Here is a 20,826-nt window from a genome sequence, read left to right as displayed (position 1 = left end):
ACCAGGTTAGTGCACCTTTAAAATTCTTTCTGGTACCACCGGATAAGACACCATTTGCGCCGCTCTTCTTTGTCATTTCAGTTTCACGACATAACAAATTCTTGATGTAAGCATAACTGTAAAAAAGCTGAAGATGAAAAGAGGATAGCTTCTACAAATGGATAGTGCTAAGTGTGATGACATGGACTCTGTCAGTGCCTAGCATAGGTTAAGTTTCTTAAAATTCAGCCAGATATGATGATAACCGGGGGATAAGCCTCTCATTGTTTCTACAAGACTCTAAAGGGCACTTTACACGCAGCGACATCGCTAGCGATGCCGCTGCCGATCGCACCCACCCTTGTTTTTTGTGAGTCACGGGCAAATCGCTGCCCGTGGCGCACAATATTGCTATGCCCCGTCACACGGACTTACCTTCCCTGCGACATTGCTGTGGCCAGCGAACAGCCTCTATTCTAAGGGGGCGGTTCGTGCGGCATCACAGCAACGTCACACAGCAGGCGTCCAATAGAAGCGGAGATGCAGAGAGCAGCCACAGGACAGACACGCCCACCTCATTGCCGGGGACGCAGGTATGGTGCTGTTTGTTGTTCCTGGGTTGTCACACGTAGCGATGTGTGCTGCCTCAGGAACGACGAACAACCTGCGTCCAAAAGCAGCAATGATATTTGGGATTAGAACGACGTGTCAACGATCAACGATTTGGTGAGTATTTTTGATCATTAGCGGTCACTCATATGTTTCACATGCAATGACGTTGCTAAAGAGGCCAGATATGCGTCATGAATTCCATGACCCCAACGACATCTCTTTAGCGATGTTGTTACGTGTAAAGCCCCCTTTAGGAGTCTAGTGTTAAAGTTCTTGTTGACTCATGTAATTGCCTTGGCCAGTGAAGGTCAGATACTCAGACAAATCAATTATGCGAACCTCCCATCGTATTACTATATGTATTGCTAGATGTGATGTAACTTAGCTGTCTCTCCCTCATCCCTGCCAGAGACCATTACTACTAGAGATATTTTGTATACAGCTTGAAATCTAGCCAATACGAGCCCAGCCTTATCCACCAATCATGAAGACCTCAATGGTCTGAATGGAGGGCTCAGGGGTATAAGAAGAAGGACTGTCCATTGCCCGGCTAGACTCTTGCTACATGATACCAATCTAGGATCTGCGGATCCGATTGGCAAGCTATAACCGAACCAGGATTATAATACTATATGGACTTCAGCATCAAATGCAAGGATTCAGCTGAGATATCAAGGACTACCCAAGGAAGGAATCCAGCTTGGGACAATCCAGTCACCTGACTACAGGCTTTGCGGTTCTCAGCCAGCTTCCTAAATCTGGCGTTATTCCATTTTCGGTGGGTGCCCACCGAAAGCGGGGTGTTGCTGGTTTGGAGTAAGTAGCCCTGGAAGCTCTGAGGCATGGACATTCTAATCCCTGCTGAGCCAGAGAAAGGGTGAGAAACTGTTGCCGGTTACATTCTGTAGTTTTGCTGGTTATGTGCCATATGCCGTTAATTGATTGGGGATCCAATAAAGTCTTAATATTGTGATTCCCTCATCCTGTGTTGTCTGAGTAGTGTTCCGCCCACGGTTAAGGAGGTCGGGCGGGTTCAGCTGGGATGAACCCTGGGACATGCTGTCTGTCTAAAGGTGGCCGTGTCAGCGGATGGGAGCACCCACTGACCCACGTGTCTCCACACTAAGCACATGTCAAAATTCACAATAGCCAACCTTAGAAAGGTGCAAGCTGAAGGTTTTACAGTGGCCCTCACAGTCCCCTGATGTGAACATCAGTGAAAATCTGTGGCTAGACCTCAAAAAAGCAGTGCATGCAAGACAACACAGGAATATCACAGAACTGGAAACTGGAAATCCCTCAAAAAAAGCATTGAAAGTCTCTTTGCTGGCTACAAAAAGCATTAAGAAGCTGTAATACTTGCCAAAGGGGGTACTACAAGGTAGTACCCATGTAGGATGCCCTAGCTTTTGCATTGTCCCTATTTCCTTTTTTGTTAATTTTAAAATGTAAATAAAAATATATATTTGGTTTTGCCTAAAATATAAAGGAAACGTGTCATCTTTAACTTTATGACTTTTAGTGATAATTTCATCTTCAACTTGCTTAACTGTTCACAATAACAGTAATGTTGACCACTAATATATCAAAAAGACTGACCTGCGCATCCAACAAGTATGAAAAGGTGTTAGCTGAAACACAATAGAACTGCAAAAATACATACAGAAGCACTCTAGAATGCGAACAATAAATAAGAGAACTCTGGTATAGGAATAATTTAAAAAAAGAGATGCTTAGCTGATATATTGGCCAATGCATTTGAGCCCAATAACCAATGATAAGGTGATCTCTTATATACCAGGATCCTAACTTAAGATGTCTCTATCTGGGTTAAAAACCTACATGTCTGGGCAGAAAAGATGCAGTTATAAAGGAGAGTGGACACAGTCTGGTTATAGAGCAGAGGGCTCAGTCAAAAAGAAATACACTAGAAATACGTATATAGAAAAGACTGATCTGCACATCCAACAGTTGTGAACAGGTGCTAGCTAAAAATGTAATATAACTACAACAATAGGTAATTTTGATTAGGGGTGCCCAAGCCTTTACATGCCGCTGTATGCTCTACACTGTGCAGAATTATGAGGCAAATGAGTATTTTGGGTTGATTTTTATCACATGATACTTTTTATACATGTTGTCCTACTCCAATCTGTATAGGCTTGAGAGTAGAGTTGAGCGCGGTTCGCGGTTCTAGGTTCTCCAGTTCGCGGCTCGAGTGATTTTGGGGGCTGTTCTAGATAGAACTAGAACTCGAGCTTTTTGCTAAAGCTCGATAGTTCTAGAAACGGTTCTAGCAGCAAAAAGACCAGCTAATTACTAGCTGGCTTTCCGCTGTAATAGTGTAAGTCACTCTGTGACTCACACTATTATGAAATTTCAGCATATAGTGTGCGGGAACAGCGCATTCAGATCACTGCTGCTGGGATAATGGCGATCGCCATTTTTTTATTTTTTTTTCTTGTCTTCCTTCCCTAAGCGCGCGCGTGTAGTGGGGCGGGCCAGCATGTCAGCAAATCCCAGACACACAAACAGCTAAGTGGACTTTTAGCCAGAGCAGCAACGGCATGTGTGATAGGATGTCCATGTCACATGTCCCTGCATTATAAAAACGAGTATCTGCCCGTCCGGACGCCATTATCTCTTCTGCGTCCTTGGTGTCAGTCACCGCTGGCGCAGCGCCTATCTCCGATACTGCTGTGTACGCTCTATACACAGCGCTGTACAGCATAGGGATAGCACTTTCTATCAGTCCTTTTAAGGGCTAATACCGGCAGGGTCAGAGCCATAGGTGACAGGTCCGTGAAAACAGAGTTTAACAGCTACACAAGATGACAGCGTCTGTGTAGCTAAGGTCAGGGATTTCCTCGCTGCATTTCCCCATTAGGAGGGATAGAAAGGGAGGCTTCCTTTCCTCTACCCAGACCCACAACCCTGGCACTGTACCCTCCTGCCCTTTGCACACTCAAACTAATTGTTACTAAGCCATTATACTAGCAAACACTGAGTGAACTTAGTGGCATCCTAAACGTGGCTGTTGGACTTCTGTATTGTCCCACTAGAGCAAAGATATTTGCAGCACGTCTGCCTGCATTGCACACTCAAACTCATTGTTACTAAGCCATTATACTAGCAAACACTGAGTGAACTTAGTGGCATCCTAAACGTGGTTGTTGGACTTCTGTATTGTCCCACTAGAGCAAAGATATTTGCAGCACGTCTGCCTGCATTGCACACTCAAACTCAAACTCATTGTTACTAAGCCATTATACTAGCAAACACTGAGTGAACTTAGTGGCATCCTAAACGTGGCTGTTGGACTTCTGTATTGTCCTACTAGTGCAAAGATATTTGCAGCACGTCTGCCTGCATTGCACACTCAAACTCATTGTTACTAAGCCATTATACTAGCAAACACTGAGTAAACTTAGTGGCATCCTAAACGTGGCTGTTGGACTTCTGTATTGTCCCACTAGTGCAAAGATATTTGCAGCACGTCTGCCTGCATTGCACACTCAAACTCATTGTTACTAAGCCATTATACTAGCAAACACTGAGTGAACTTAGTGGCATCATAAAAGTGGCTGTTGGACTTCTGTATTGTCCCACTAGTGCAAAGATATTTGCAGCACGTCTGCCTGCATTGCACACTCAAACTCATTGTTACTAAGACATTATAATACCAAAAATTGAGTAAACTTAGTGGCATACAAAAACTGGCTGTTGTACTCCATTAGTGCCCCACTGGTGCAAATCTATGTGCAGCACCTCTGCATGACACCCTCCTGCTCTGTTTTTAATAAGCTATAATGATAGCAAAAAATACTGCCATTTAGTGGCATCATAGAACTGGATGTTGTATTTCATTATTGTCCCACTGGTGCCAAGCTATTTCTAGCACCTCTGCAGGACACCCTCCTGCTCTGTTTTTAATAAGCTATAATGATAGCAAAAAATACTGCCATTTAGTGGCATCATAGAACTGGCTGTTGTATTTCATTATTGTCCCACTGGTGCCAAGCTATTTCTAGCACCTGTGCAGGACACCCTCATGCACATTTTGCTACGCTAATGTTATAGCAAACTCAGGGAATTCATTGCTGCATTTGATAATTTGGAGGGATAGAAAGTGAGGCTTCCTTTAGCTTTTCCTTCTGTTCATAGACCGCATCTCCAAGTCCACACCCGAAGAGCAATTTCTCCTCCACGTGTAAGTGTGTAGAGGCAGCGCATGCGTGTGCCGATTTACCCCAGCTGCAACCTAACTACAGTGTTTCGCCTAGTGAGTATGCTCAGCCTGACTGTGCCATTCCTGAGGCTAACAAATAAAGAATAACGTTTGGAACACCATTCTAAGTCTGAACTGGGTGCAAAAACCTAAAAAAAAGTTCTCTACGTTGGGGTCCCTAGCTTGTGTGTGTCCTCTCATGCAGTTAAAAAACTTACCGTGTATGGGAAGCTGAGACCCAGGCTATTTATGCGTATGATATGGATTGGCAATAGGTGTGGTTGGGGAGGGTTCACAAACGAAAAACTACTAACAAATAAAGAATAACGTTTGGAACACCATTCTAAGTCTGAACTGGGTGCTAGGGACCCCAACGTAGAGAAATACTTTGGCGTAGTGTTGGGGCTCTATTGCATTGATCAATTCAGTAGCTAAATTCTCTTGATTCATATGTTCATGGCAGTAATGCAGATTCCATTTTTCACATTTTCACTCTTACATATAGCTATTGGATTTTTCAAGTCAGTATTCACACAGCAGTTTCTGCTATTTCATGTATTCCCCTTACATAGTCACTGGTGTGCATACCTTATCTCCCCATATTCCTGAGGCTAAGTCTTCATTTCGGGATACAGCGCATGCTCCCACACTTAGTGCGAAAAGCCTCTTTGCACAGGTACTTGCATTCCGTGCCGGGTCTAAGTCCTGTTTTGTGCCTAGACACCATACTAAAGCTGATAGTCTTTTTTCAGAGACTCTATTTCATACAACTGACCATGCTCAGGCACTTACTGCATCAGAGACTAGATCCGGTAATGAACTCTTTGGCCCTGCCCCTGATGTGGGGGGGCCATAGAGACCACAGGGCATCAGGTGTCCTGACAATGTTGCCAGGCCACTCCCAAATGGCTTGCAGAGGCCCGCCCCTATGACTTGTCACCTCATTATTGATGGTCAGACGATGACTGGTGAGGTGTTTGTGTCGTGGCAGCCATGAGGTCATTATTGAAGTTGCGGTTCCAAATAGGACGCTAGTTATGCCACTCATGACGTGTCACTCTGCTTTTGTCTCCAGGAGGTGCATTGTGGTCCACCCTGGTTTTGGGCGGACCCAGGTTATAAAATGGGCTGGAGCCAACAAGGAGGGGCGCAGTCTTCTATTATGCTCCGAAAGAGCACACCTCCATGTGTTGAACCCATTGCAGCTTTAGGCCAGAGGTAGGCAGGGATAGGGCGTCGATGCACGCCGCCACCACAGTTGGTAACGCAGAACGGTTAAGACCAGCTCCTGTCCTACAAGTCCTGCTTGTGCAGCCCAGTGGCATTAACAGGCCTGCTGCTGCTGATGCGCCTGCTGTCCACAGGTGTGGCCCCAATGCACACGGTCAGCGTACTCAATGGCCCCTGTGATGTTAACAGGGAGTTCCTGGGCTGGGTGGGCATGTGGACCCTGTGACGCTAACAGGGCTCCCAGTCTCCAGATCCGAGTGGCGTCTAACTCGGTTCAGGCAACTATTAGTTTCATAGCCACACAGATCTGTATCCTCCACCTAACCTTCCAGTTGCCAACCTCTCCTTTTCCATCTGGGAGCACGGTGGACATTGACTGCTGATGGGGATATATACCTTTCTCTTTCTTTTCTTATTAATTTTCGTTATATAGCGGTAACATAGTATATACCACCTTATCCAAATCTGCCAGTCCCACCGTAACAGATGGTGTTTCTTCATCAAATGTTACTTTTGCTTAACCAACAAACCCACGGACAAAAACTTTTTCCCCCTTTCCAACACACCTGTTCCCCTTTCCACCAGCATTTGTCCTTTTTCAACTCATTTGGTATATGACCAAAAGTGCAACTCTGCAGGGACACCGTACTCAATGCCATCTCAGCACAGCAGCCAGCCCTCGGTCCCTCAGATGTGGACAAGTAAAAGACCATTTCCTCCTATCCATGAGAAAGCATTGAGATTCACTCTGTGCAGCACTGGTAGTGGGAAAGCAGATCTAAGAATCCGTACCACCTTCTGCAGATACTCCTGTATACGTGCGTCCCTTTCTATGGCAGGAATTATTTCGGCAAATTTTGTCTTGTACCGGGGATCTAACAGTGTGGCAACCCAGTAGTTAGCATTACTTCGAATTCGTACAATCCGAGGGTCATGTTGTAGGTAGTGCAGCAAGAAGTCGCTCATGTGTCTTGTGCATCCAGGAGGACCAAGTCCTTGGTGTGTTGGTGGCAGAGAGGTGAGAATCATGCCTCCTTCCTCTGCCCTCTCCCCCCAACCTCGCACAACCGAAATGTGAGCAAGCTCTCACTCATCTGCTGAGTCTTCCATGCCCATCGCAAGTTCGTCCTCCATTTCTTCATGGGCTCCTGCACCTTCCTCAACAATTTTTGCTGATACTATGCGCCCTTGTTAATCCCTATCCCCCACCATAACTGCCGCCTAGGTGCCGCTCACCGTATGGACCTTGTAGATCTTATTATCCCTTCTGCATATGACTCCTCCTGTACTTCCTCACCTTCCTCTTGGACCAACACCTGACTCCGAATAATGCTTACAGTGTGCTCCATCATGTAGATGACCAGAATTGTCACGCTGAGAATGGCATCACCAGTGCTAAACATCTTCGTCGACATTTGTAAACTGTGTAGAAGGGTGCATAGGTCCTTGATCTGACACCACTCCAGCAGCGTGATCTGCACCACCTCTGGATCAAGTTAGCCCAGGGTATAAGTCATACCGTATTTCAGCAGGGCTCTGCGGTGCTGCCACACACGCTGCAACATGTGCAGATTCCAATTTCCGGCGTTTAACCGCCAGACCCTAAGACTTCAGGAGCGATGAAAGTTGTTGAGCTGCTGGGTGCGAAGGATGAAAGTGAGCACATAGCAGCGTGCCCGCTGCACAAGGCCATGTAGGCCGGGATGGTATTTTAAAAATTGCTGGAGAATCAGATTCAACACATGAGCCATACAAGGCACGTGTGTCACATTGCCCTGACGAAGGGCCGCAGACAGGTTTGCATCATTGCCGCACACGGCTGTTAAGTCACCAACGTAGTCCACTCAAACAATTTGTACTCCGGTCGCCAGGTGACAACGTGTTCCTTTCGTGCATAGTGCTGATGATGGGAAAGGAGTTGATGCCTGCGGCGCAGGTGGACGCAGGTTATGGTCACCCACTGGGTTGCGTTACCTTGACAGATACAGAACCACAGGTTGAATGTAGGTGGTGGGTATCTCACAGATGAAGTACCATCTTTCAGCTACAACCAATGGGAAGACACCACACCCTTTTTTAGGCCCCTCCTGTCTGCAGACCACTGCCAGACAAAGCTATGAACCTCTTGTTACTGTTACCCCCAGTTCAGTTTTATGAGTTTGTGTGCTTGTTACCTGACTACTTTTCCTGCTTGCTGTTTATGTACCTCGTTGGCCGATCCGCATTTCACCTCTGCTTGTTTTCTGATTAAGTCCTGGCCATCCCATTCTGTTCCTCTTCCTCAATTCATGTTTTTGACCCTGCATGACTACTATTCTCTGGAACTGCAGCCTTCCACAGGTATTGATCAACTTGGGCCCTGTGTAATTCTAAATCACTGTATAGGGGCTAAAGGGTTTCAGGGTTCTGGGTGTCCAGCTTGGTGAGTGGCTTGCCTCTAGCCTATCCTTTACAGCCCATCTGAGTGTGTCGATCCAGGCAGGCGTTACACCGTGCCCTCTGCAGAAGGCCATGTAGGCCGGGATAGTGTTTTAAAAATTGCTGGACAACCAGGTTCAACACGTGAGCCATACAAGGCACGTGTGTCACATTGCCCTGAAGAAGGGTCGCAGACTGGTTTGCATCATTGTCACACCCGACCTTCCCTGACTGCTGGCTGAGTGTAGACAACCATTGATGAAACTCGGTCTCACTCTCCAGAGCTAACCGTCCACAATTCCTCAGCGGTGTCTCACATTTCCCCTACATTTCAAAGTAAACATTTGACCGCCTGATGGCCTTGAGCTCTGCTGCCAGCATAGTAAGGAGGTGTGTGGGATTCTTTGGGCACAGTTACAAGGAAGGGTGGCCTGACCACACAGGGTTTGGGCCGAGGTGGAGGACCCACACGAGGTTGAGGAGGCAGAAGCAGTGGAGGAACTTGTACATACAGAGGAAGGATTGACACACAAGTTTGTGGGAACGGCAAGACTTGTACAGCAAACCCTTCTCCATCTCTCACCATAGTTACCCAGTGCCCAGTCAGCAACATGTAACTCCCCTGTCCATGCTTACTTTTCCAAGTATCTGTGGTGAAATGCACCCTGTCACACACAGAGTTTCTCAAGGAATCGGTGAGGTTGTGTGCGACCTGCTGTGGTAGCGCGGGCACGCCTTTCTTGGAGAAGGAGTGACGACTGGCCATCGGCTCTTGGGGCACTGCAATGGGCATAAGGTCTCGAAAATCCTCGGTCTCAAAAGGGTGTAAAGGCAGCCTTTCTGTTGCCAACAAGATGCAGATGATAAAACACAACCTCTTAGGCATGTCATGCCCTTCGAAAATCATGTAAAACACAGCGAGGGGACTCCAACCACAGTCTCCCTCGTTTCCACTAATTGGGCCACACACACCCCACTTGACTGGCATCACTTGATCCCCCTTTTCAAAATGAAACAGATGCTTTGCATGAAGCACTCTCAAAAATACGCGTGCCTTTTGCCTCCCCTGGATGACCCAGGGGAAGAAAAGTCCTCTGAGAGCCATGTCACATTGTCAGTGGACAGACACGTGTGCTTATCTGCCAGCAGACCTCCAGCAGCACTGAAGACAGGTTCCGAGAGAACGCTGGCTGCAGGACACGACAAGATCCCCAAGGCGTACGTGGCAAGCTCAGGCAATTTATCCAGATTGGAAGCCTAAAATGAGCAGGGCTCAAGTTGCACAATAATGGCATCGACGTTTCCTTGCATATACTCATATATCTGTGTGTCCTCCTCTTTTTCCTTGTCCAGCTCTTTTGTTTTCGCATGAGTATATGTCCTTGTCACTTTCCCATGTGTTTGTGTTGTGTTGTGAGTTGTTTGTCACCTTTTGGACACCTTTGAGGGTGTTTTCTAGGTGTTTTTATGTGTTTGTGAATGCCTGCCATTGTTTCCTATGCGGTTCGAGTTCGGTTCGTCAAACGTTCGACAAACCGAACTCGAACGGGACCTCCGTTCGACGAACCGAACTCGAGCCGAACCACGACCGGTTCGCTCATCTCTACTTGAGAGCCAACTAGCAATTAAGTAAATCAGGTGATGTGCATCTCTGTAATGAGGAGGGGTGTTGTGTAATGACATCAACACCCTATATAAGGTGTGCCTAATTATTAGGCAACTTCCTTTCCTTTGGCAAAATGGGTCAGAAGAGAGATTTGACGGGCTCTGAAAAGTCCAAAATAGTGACATGTCTTGCAGAAAGATTCAGCAGTCTTGAAATTGCCAAACTTTTGAAGCATGATCACCGAACAATCAAGCGTTTCAGGGCAAATAGCCAACAGAGTCGCAAGAAGCGTGTTGGGCAAAAAAGGCGCAAAATAACTGCCCATGAATTGAGGAAAATCAAGCGTAAAGCTGCCAAGATGCCATTTGCCACCAGTTTGGCCATATTTCAGAGCTTCAACATTACTGGAGTATCAAAAATCACAAGGTGTGCCATACTCAGGGACATAGCAAGGTAAGGAAGGCTGAAAAACCACCACCTTTGAACAAGAAACATAAGATAAAACATCAAGACTGGGCAAAGAAATATCTTAAGATTGATTTTTCGAAGGTTTTATGGACTGATAAAATGAGAGTGACTCTTGATGAGCCAGATGGATGGGCCAGAGGCTGGATCATAAAGGGCAGAGAGCTCCACTTCGACTCAGACACCAGCAAGGTGGAGGTGGGGTACTGGTATGGGCTGGTATCATCAAAGATGAACTTGTGGGACTTTTTCAGGTTGAGGATGGAGTGAAGCTCAACTCCCAGACCTACTGACAGTTTCTGGAAGACAACTTCTTCAAGCAGTGGTACAGGAAGAAGTCGGTATCGTTCAAGAAAAACATGATTTTCATGCCAGACAATGCTCCATCACATGCATCCAACTACTCCACAGCGTGGCTGACCAGTAAAGATCTAAAAGATGAAAATATAATGACATGGCTCCCTTGTTCACCTGATTTGAAACCCATAGAGAACCTGTGGTCCCTCAAAAATCGTGAGATCTACAGGGAGGGAAAACAGTACACCTCTCGTAACAGTGTCTGGGAGACTGTGGTGGCTGCTGCACGCAATGTTGATCGTAAACAGATCAAGTAACTGACAAAATCTATTGATGGTAGGCTGCTGAGTGTCATCAGAAAGAAAGGTGGCTATATTGGTCACTAATTTTTGGGGGGGTTGTTTTTGCATGTCAGAAATGTTTATTTCTAAATTTTGTGCAGTTATATTGGTTTACATGGTGAAAATAAACAAGTGAGATGGGAATATATTTGGTTTTTATTAAGTTGCCTAATAATTCTGCACAGTAATAGTTACCTGCACAACCAGATATCCTCTTAAAATAGCCAAATGCAAAAAAAAAACCACTTCAACTTCCATAAATATTAAGCTTTGATATTTATCAGTCTTTTGGGTTGATTGAGAACATAGTTGTTGATCAATAATAAAAAACAATCTTCTAAAATACAACTTGCCTAACAATTCTGCACACGGAGTATGTGATATGTTATAGTTATTAGCAGCTTACCTTGTCCAGCATACTTTGTGTATGAATTCTCTCATTGACATATTGTCCCAGTCTTTAGCATGAGGAGCTTTCCATGGGGCATCTGCAGGAATCTGATAGCAATATCAACAAATTTTAAGCAAACCCAAGAAAATGTTTATTCCTTAAATATGTCTAAATATTTGAGTAATATAGTGTAAGTGCAAACAACAAATGTGTGAAAAAGATACAAAAATGTAAAATAGCACCTGCCTGCCGAGGAAGGATCTCCAGCCATCTTGTGTCCCCCTGTCAGTAACTTTGCTGCCGGTCAGCCTGTAGTCATCAACCATCCTGTGTTTGCCTCTGCTTGCAGTCTTGACTGAGACAAGTGGCAAGCCATGAGTGGTAATCTCCCATCTATTATCTGACTCCACCCATCTGCAACTCGTCCGTTGCTTGTGTAATAAGATTTTCTGGACTCTGTTAAATTGTTACTTTAGTTTTCACCTCTGTGTTTTGTATTACCCATATGACTTCTGCGTCGGCACCCATGTATCCACCCGCACCAGCAGGCTTAGTGGATCTGCCACCACGTGGGCTCCGTCACGTAACACAAACCCGTCAATATTGGTGGGTTTGGCCAATGTTGGTGTCAACATCTGTCAGCCAAATGCTCACTTGTTTTCCTTGTTACCACCCCATATACAGTATATGCTTGATTGGCTTTCCCATGTGTTCTCAACAGGTAAAGGTGATTAAATTACTGCCAGACACCTGTGTATTGAGAACAATATGATTTGGCATACTGATTTCCAACTAACAGATCCTAATTGTCTGGGTCCGACCTTGCATCAATGTGTTTGGTCATTATAAGCAGGAGTTGAAGTAACCATTTTACTGTTTCAAGTATGCGCTAAAAGCAGTAGATATTGTACAATATTAGCTATTCATTTTGTTTTCAGCTAACTTGAAAGTTAAACCTTCTAAATAATACAACCTTTAAAACAAACCTGCTAAATAAAGCCCAATAAATAATAGCATCATACCTCACTTCCCCACTGATCCATAGTTCTCATGAAGTTGTTGTAATCCAAGAAAACAAGAGGATTATAGGCTGGTGGAAAAGCTCCACAAAATTTGTATGATTTACCCTGAAAATAAAGTTGCATCATTAACATATTGTTTACATTCATCACAGGTAAGTAAAATGTTCCAAAGTTTGAGAGATGGGAAATGAAGCCAAGCTTTGACTAATGTTAGGGACAAATGCTCTAGAGCAGTGACATATGACCAATAGTAGCAGACCACGTGGCCGCTATGGAGCCTGTGACTTGGGGGATTCCAGTGCCGAACAACATGAGCCCACGGGAGCAGGAAGCTCTTGACTTTCAGCTCCATTATTCAGCTTGTATCTCAATCTTAGTGCAGCAAGTATGATGACATTACCAAAATGTGCCTACTGCAAAGTATCAGTGTACACACGTAGCAAACTGGAACAGAGCATGGGGCTAAGTTAATAGTTTGGGGTTTTTTTTTTGTTTTTTGTCTGTCATTATTCTGTTTTAGGCCTGCAACACACATCCGTGCCGCCGGCACGTGTTTGTCATTTTTTACACGTGCCGCCGGCACGGAGACACGTTAAGCAATGCTACCCTATTGTAGCAGGCACACACACGTAAAACCACACGGAACGTGTGTCCGTGTGCGTTTGTACGTGTGTTTGTTTTTCAAAGCGCTGACATGTCAGTGTTTTCTCCCACAGCATGGGTGTCACACGGCCCGCACCCGTACCACACGGATGTAGTGTGGATGCAGTCCCGTGTGACACGCGCCGGAGAAAACACACGTGTCAGTGGAAAAAAAAAAAAACATTTACTCACTTTCTCCAGCCCTCCTGTCTCTGCCGCTGCTGCCTCTTGCTGCCGACCGCCGCTCATTAATCTCATAGAATATTCACTTCAATGCCTGGCAGCAGCAGCAGCGGGGAGACGGGAGGGCTGGAGATCGAAGATCAGCACCACGGACAGCAGCGCAGACAGCAGGAAGGACCAGGTGAGTATGTTAATTACCGGTTCTACGTGTGCTATCGCGGATAGCACACGTAGAACACACGTGTCCCGCACGTACCAGAGACACGTACTTACCTGCACGCAACACGCAGGGGAAATACGTGTCTCTCGGCACGTGCGTGATTTTCACTTGAGTGTGGCAGAGGCCTTAAGTGCAGTGGGAGACATCATAACAAGTTGGGAGCACTGTAGGAGCATCATACGTTCCTTGGACCACTATAAGGGGTATCATACTGGTTGTGTGTAGAGTACTGTAGGGGCAAAATATGTGAAAGTATTTACTGTGGTGGGTATCACAATGTGTATGTGGTGAGGGGGACATTCAAAAACAACACTATTTCTCCATATGTGTCCCAATATACGTCCCTCCCTGTGAGTTTTCCAATGAGCCGTAACCCTGCCTATTCCACAAAAAAATTTATTTTATTTTGGGAGGGAGTAATTTGGATTTTTTTATTGGGCTCTATGGCTGCTAGATACACCCCTTCAATACACGCTTCAATAGATCCCAGTGATTCTGAGATTGTATTTTCATTATACATTGAACTTCATATTAGTGTTAAATGTAGGTCAATATGATTTGTGTTTATTTATGTAAAAAATGGAAATTTGATGAAAAATTTTAAACAGTAGCAATTTCTTAAATTTTATTTTTATAGTCTTAAAACAGTCATACCACTAAGAAGACTTAGTAAATAACACTTCCTTCATGTCAAATTTACATCAGCTTACTGTATATACATACATATTTTTGACAGAGAAGATCTATGTCGATTGTATGTAATCTTGTTTACATCCATGTCTAATCCAGCAGCTCCCCTCTCACATATGTGCCTGCTCCATCTGCTCAGTCATTATTTTGGTGTATACAGTCTATTTTTGACTATCATTATTCTCATTTTTTAATTGTTTTTGGATATATACCTGCATGGTGACTGTGTTTTGTACCATATTCCATTTGCATTATTTATAGCAGCTTGCCCCCCTGTGACTACCTATTAGTGTCAGTCTTTCTCACACTGTTTTTAATTGTTTTTATGTGTGTAAGGCCCCTTTCACACGTCAGTGATTCTGGTACGTATGTGCTTTTTTTTATACGTACCAGAATCACTGACATACGCAGTCCCATTATAATCAATGGGTCTGCTCACACATCAGTGGTTTTTCACTGAACGTGTCTCCATGCAACGTATACCTGTTTCCGTGATTCTGCACGGAGACAAGTCAATTTTTTTCTGCCATCACTGATGACCCACGGACCACACTATGGTGTGATCCGTGTGTGATCCGTGAAACACGCACCAGAAAAACACAGACATATCAAATAATAAGCATTCTCAACTCAACTTTCCAGCGATTCGCTGTGCAGCCTCCGCTCTCTGCAACTCCTGCTCCGGCTCATGAATATTCATGAAAGCAGGAACAGCCGACCCGGAAGTAGCTGCAGAGATCGGTGGGCGCACGCTGCAGAGCTGAGAAGTTCAGCACCATGGACAGCAGTAGTGAAGGCAGGTGAGTAATGTCCATATGCAATCACGGATCACGGATTGAACATGGACAACCCACGTGTGCCGTGAATCACGGAACACGAAGGGACATGTGCGTGTTTTACACGTCAGTGAAGAACGTCAGTGTTTTTCACTGACGTGTGAAACGGGCCTAATTTTGTTTTGTTCTTCTTATGCTTCAATAACAATTTTCATATTTTTGCGCATATTCTTATTCTTCTTAATGTGTGCACATCACATATGCATTGTCTCTCCTCTTGTTCTTTTTTTCTGGATTCTATTTGAATTTTGGAGCACCATTTAGACTAGAATAGATTGCAGATGCCATGATGCATTTGAAGAGACTCTAACATGCCAAAACAGTAGAAAACCCCCAAAAGTGACTCCATTTTAGAAGACACACCCCTCAAATAATTTTTATAGGAGTGCAGAGGGTATGCTGAATCCTTGAGTGACTCACAGAATTGTATAAAATTGGGCTGTCGAAATTAAAAATTACATTTTTCCCCCAAAAAATGTCGCTTTAGCTTCAACATTTTCATTTTCACAACAGTAGCTAGATTTTCTAAGGGAATTGGTGCTACCTGTGTTTTGGAAAACCATTTGGGCTCTTATAGATTACAGATGCCATGCCACATTTGAAGATCCACTGAAATGTCAAAACAGCAGAACCCCGCTCTGTCAACTACTCTTCTCGAAGTATTCATATAGGGGTGTAAGGTAGACAATTTTCACTTTCAATTCATTCGCGGAATAGTTTAATATTGGACTGTGACAATAATACAATATTTTTTTTTCACTAAGATGTCTTCTTGGCCCAAAGTTTTTCATTTTCAAAAAAGGTAGAAGGAGAAAATGGACAGTACAATTTGTTCCATAATTTCTCCTGAGTTTGGCACTGCCCCATATGTGGTCGAAAAGTATTTTTGAGGCCCAGTGCAAAACTCACAAGGGAAGGAGGACCATATTGGGGTTCAAATTGTGATGGATTGGTGTGGGAGTGCTACATCATATTTGGAGAGCCTCTGATATGCCAAAAAAGCAGATTCCCCCCATAGGTGACCCCATTTTATAAACTACACTCCTCATTGAAATCATCTAAAGGTTCAGTGAGGATATTAACACCACAGGTGTGCCACAAAATGTTATATCATTGGGCGGTGAAGAAAGAAAATCATAATTTTTTAACTAAAATGTTATTTTTGCCCTAAGTTTATAATTTTTTATAATGGTTAATAAGAAAGAAAAATGGAACCCACAGTTTGTTGTGCAATTTCTCCTGAGTGCGCCAATACCATATATGCAGTGCCGGACTGGCTACCAGAGGAACCTCCAGTAATACCAGTCCTGGCTGCTGCTACCTGGATTGTACTCCGGAGCTCTCTCCTGAGCTCCGGAGTGCAGCCTGGACTGAACTCAGGGTTTGCAGGACTGAACTGCAAGCGCCGACTGATTACCCAGTGTTTGCGGTTCAATTCATTGCAGCTGCAGACAGGCCGTGCTGAATTCCGAAGCTCTCACCTGAGCTCCGGAGTTCAGCCCGGCCTGTCTGCAGCTGTGACATGAACTGAACCACAATTTTCCGTGGAATCAGTCGGCGCTCACAGTTCAGACCTGTAAACCCTGAGTTCAGTCCAGGCTGCACTCCAGAGCTCAGGTGAGAGCTCCAGAGTTCAGTGCAGGTAACTGCGGCCAGGACTGGTATTACTGGCGGTTACTCCAGTAGCCAGTCCGATTCTGCATACATTTAATCAGGAACTACTTTTCAGGCATAATGCAAAGCTGAGAAGGGAACAAGTGTCATATTATAGTGCAGATTTTGCTGGAATGGTGCAAATTCTACTGAACATGGCAATACCTCACATGTGACTGTGTACAGTACTGTTTGGCCACACAGCAGGGCTTGGGAGGGAAGGGAAACAGATTTTCCTAGAATAATTAGAGAACTCCATTTGCAGAGCCCCTAAGTAACAGAACAGCAGAAACACATCAAGTAACCTCATTTTGGAAATCAACATTTCTGGGAATTCATCTAAGGATGTAGTGAAGATTTTATCTCTGAAAACTAGCCATGGGGTCAAAGGCAGTGATTGTTGCAGGATGAAAATTTTCAAATCTGTCATTGGAGTGCCTGTACATTGTGTCTAGCTAGTGCTTCTGGAGACATGGACCTCATAAATTAAGTCGGTCTAATTTCTACACTATTTACAAAAATGTGGATGCGAGCTATGTTTTGAGCACATTGTGGTGCTGGATTTCTTTTTGGGAGCAGCCATGGTGTCTTTGCAGAGCCTTTGTGCTACTAGTAACATGGAACCCTCTTTATTTCCGATAACAGATGATAGATCTCATGTAGACTTGTTTTTTGTGGGTTGAGTTGAATGCTATTAGTTAGCATTTTAGGTTCCAGAACTTTTTTGATCAGTTTACATTTATCTTGTGCTTTACAGTAAGCACTTACATTCGAGTTTAAATCTACAACTCTGAAATTTTGGCGTTTGGAATTTTTTTTCTCACTACACCATGTGCGGATCAGATTGATTGACTTTATATTTTGACAGATCGAGCATTTCTGAAAGTTTTTTGCATCATCATATTTTGATGGTAAAATTTTTGGGTGCATAATATTTTTTGTTCTCTTTTTATTACACTTTTTGGGAAGTAAAGAGTACAAAAAAACATTTAGGAATTATTGTGGGGAGGTTTTATTTTACACCATTCTCTGTATCAAAAATTCCATGAGAAATATATTCATATAGACATACAGAGGTATTCTTTGGGTCAGTGTAAATACAACGATATCATATATAGATTGGGTTTTTTTTGTTTTTTTTTAAAGTTTTGCTGCTTTAACACAATAAAATTAATGTTATAGAAACAAAATTGTTTTTGCATGGCTTTATTCTGATAGCTATAACTTTTACATTTTTTTCAGAGGGCGCTGTTTAGGGGTTTGTTTTTTTGCCTGACAAAATGGGATTTTTAGGGATACCATTTCTATTTACATACAAATTTTGATTGCATTTTAGTCCACTTTTTGTTTTCGTTATGCTGTTCACTGTAGGTGTTGCCTAGAGTATAAGTTTTATAGATTGTCTCGTTCCGGATGCAGCAATACTGAATATGTTAAGTTTATTTGTTTCTTTTTGTTTTTACAGAAATACATATTTTTGGTGTAAGATTTTTTTCGTTCTTTATTTTATTCTTGGTTTTACACTTTTTACAGCTTTTCTTTATGGGATTTTAAATTTTATTACTCTATTCACTGGTATGATGCATCAGAGTACACATACAGTATACTGCAATGCATTACACCTGTCAGTGTTCTACAGACAGAACGCCTTTTAGAGCATGCTCCTGGTATGACCTAATAGGCCACCATTGCTGGCATACCTGGACTTTATTATTTGACCTCAGGTTGCCATGACAACCATCGGCAGCCTGCAATTACATCGCAAGGGGTGCTGATCCCTTTTTTTAACCTTCCAAATACTGCAATCAATATTGATCACAGAATTTAGAGGGATAAACAGCCATGGTCAGTGTGGGCACCAGCCCTGGCTGTTCCAGCTATAGCTTGGTATCACTTAACCACGAGCTCCCAGCGTTGTTCGTGTGGGTGCAGCTTCTGTGCTCGCACAATCATCTTGACATACTGTTAAGTGCATTTGAAAGAAGTACCCAAAAATATGACGTCCAGTGTGTTAAATGTCAGAAAGGGGTTAAAGAAACTTGTCATTAGAGTTGAGCGATGTTTGATGTTCGAGGTTCGCCAATTTCATGTTCGAGTGATTTTGGTGGGTGTTCGAGCTCGAACTTGAACTTTTTGCTAAAAGCTCGACAGTTCGAGTTAGGTTCGATCAACAAAAACGTGGCTTTTCACAGTAAAGCTATGTGCACACATTGCTATTTGCATGCGTCCTGCATCCCCAGCACAATTCCTCTCTCTTTCCAACTCACCGAGCACGGCTGTCAGAAATCTGCGGCGTCTTTTCCTCTTTAGAAAATGGCTGCCGCTTCATTATTTAATCAGGTATTCTGTGCTTTCCCCACCCACCGGCGCCCATGATTGGTTGCAGTCAGACACGCCCCCACGATGAGTGACAGCTGTCTCACTGCAACCAATCACAGCCACTAGCGGGTGGGTCTATATCGTGCAGTAAAATAAATAAATAAATAATAATAATAATAAAAAAAAAATGCAGTTCCCCCATATTTGATACCAGCCATGATAAAGCCACACGGCTGGAAGCTGGTATTGTCAGGGTGGAGACCCTAACAATATCACCCAGCAGCCGCCCGGAATTGCCGCATCCATTAGATGCGACAGTCCCGGGACTCCACCCAGCTCATCCCAAATTGCCCTGGTGCGGTGGCAATTGGGGTAATAATGAGTTTAATCATGACAAGCATCCCCCCGAGATACCTTCCATGATTAAACTGTAAGTGAAAGTAAAGAAACACACACAGCAAAAAATCCTTTATTTGGAATAAAAGACAAAAAAAACTGACTGAAGCAACTTCAGCCACTGCTCAGTACTCACTGGACATGCACTGGCACTTTGACAGCCACAATGTTGTTATGGTGATGTTTTTTCCTCCATACAGCATTTATGGTATGGGTTGATTAATTTTAGATTGTGATAGACTAGATTTTTACAGGAATTGCAATGTCAAATATGACAAATGTCTATTTATTATCATTATTATTATTATTTATGAATGAGGGAAGAAGGGGATACACATTTTTAATTTGTATATTTTTACAATGTTTATTATAAAGATTGTAGGCTTTAGCCATCATGTTTGAGTTTCATAGTGAATTTGCTTTTCTGAACTGGAATGGAGAAGAATATTTTTAAACATCTTTACTGACAGCAATGACTAATAAATTATATGTGCCTGCTAATATTTTACACTAAACCTGATTTATTTGCTGGCAAGCACTTAGCATCTCATACCATATCATATATTCTGGTCTTATGTAATATCACTTCTGAATGTATAAATATAACATTACAGTTATAAAGATATGTGTCTGTTTTACTGTTTGCACACCATTGTAACCCATGAGTTGAATAAGCAACTTTTCCAATGTCCGTTTGTTATGACTATGATGACACTAAACAGATATCACTGGTGTCCAGCAGGAGTAAGGCTATGTGTGCATGTTGCGTTCTGGCGTGACAAATATAATTTTGGATACATTTTGAATGCATTTTGGATGCATTTTTGACAGTGCGGTCCCACTCGGCTCTGCTACATCCCCATAGAACATGGCTGGCTGCGAGATAAAGCCGCATGATCTGAATGAACTCGGATGAACTTCACCCGACTTCATTGTCATCGTGCGGCTCTGTCTGTGTGCCGCGGCCTAATTTGTGATCACAGGTGAAGGACTCACCGGTGACTGCAAATCCCCTGAATGACTGAAGTGAGCCACGCAATCAGCGGTGCGGTCACTCAGGTTACCCACGGCCACAGCTGTAGTCCTCCACCCGATATCAGTGGTCGCGGGTAACCTGAGTGACATCATCGCTGATCGCGTGACTCACTTCAGTTGCAGCGTGGAGCTCACAGAGAGCGGTCGTGCTTTACGGCCGCTTCTGTCAGCTTCATGTAGCAGAGCTGGATGAGTCGCGGGACCTTGTGAGGATTGCGCCAGATCTGGAGGGGTATTTGGGGATTTTAATAAAGTGGTGAAAG

At 43.8% G+C, this 20,826-nt stretch overlaps 1 protein-coding gene across 1 annotated transcript in view; it reads right to left on the bottom strand.

Annotated features, from left to right (window-relative positions):
- Window positions 1-20,826, bottom strand: part of LOC142291191 (amine oxidase [flavin-containing] B-like) — a 102,343-nt gene that overhangs the window by 51,111 nt on the left and 30,406 nt on the right. The window contains exons 4-5 of the mRNA XM_075335538.1: window positions 12,590-12,694; window positions 11,583-11,674 (exon numbers count right to left, since the gene is read on the bottom strand). Coding sequence (XP_075191653.1) covers window positions 11,583-11,674; window positions 12,590-12,694 — 197 coding nt within the window. The remainder of the gene's footprint in view (window positions 1-11,582; window positions 11,675-12,589; window positions 12,695-20,826) is intronic.

The sequence above is a fragment of the Anomaloglossus baeobatrachus genome, chromosome 2 (assembly GCF_048569485.1).
Source record: "Anomaloglossus baeobatrachus isolate aAnoBae1 chromosome 2, aAnoBae1.hap1, whole genome shotgun sequence".
Classification (NCBI taxonomy): Eukaryota; Metazoa; Chordata; class Amphibia; order Anura; family Aromobatidae; genus Anomaloglossus; species Anomaloglossus baeobatrachus.
The sequence above is the reverse complement of the archived record's forward strand: the minus strand, read 5'-3'. Positions and strand labels throughout refer to the sequence as shown.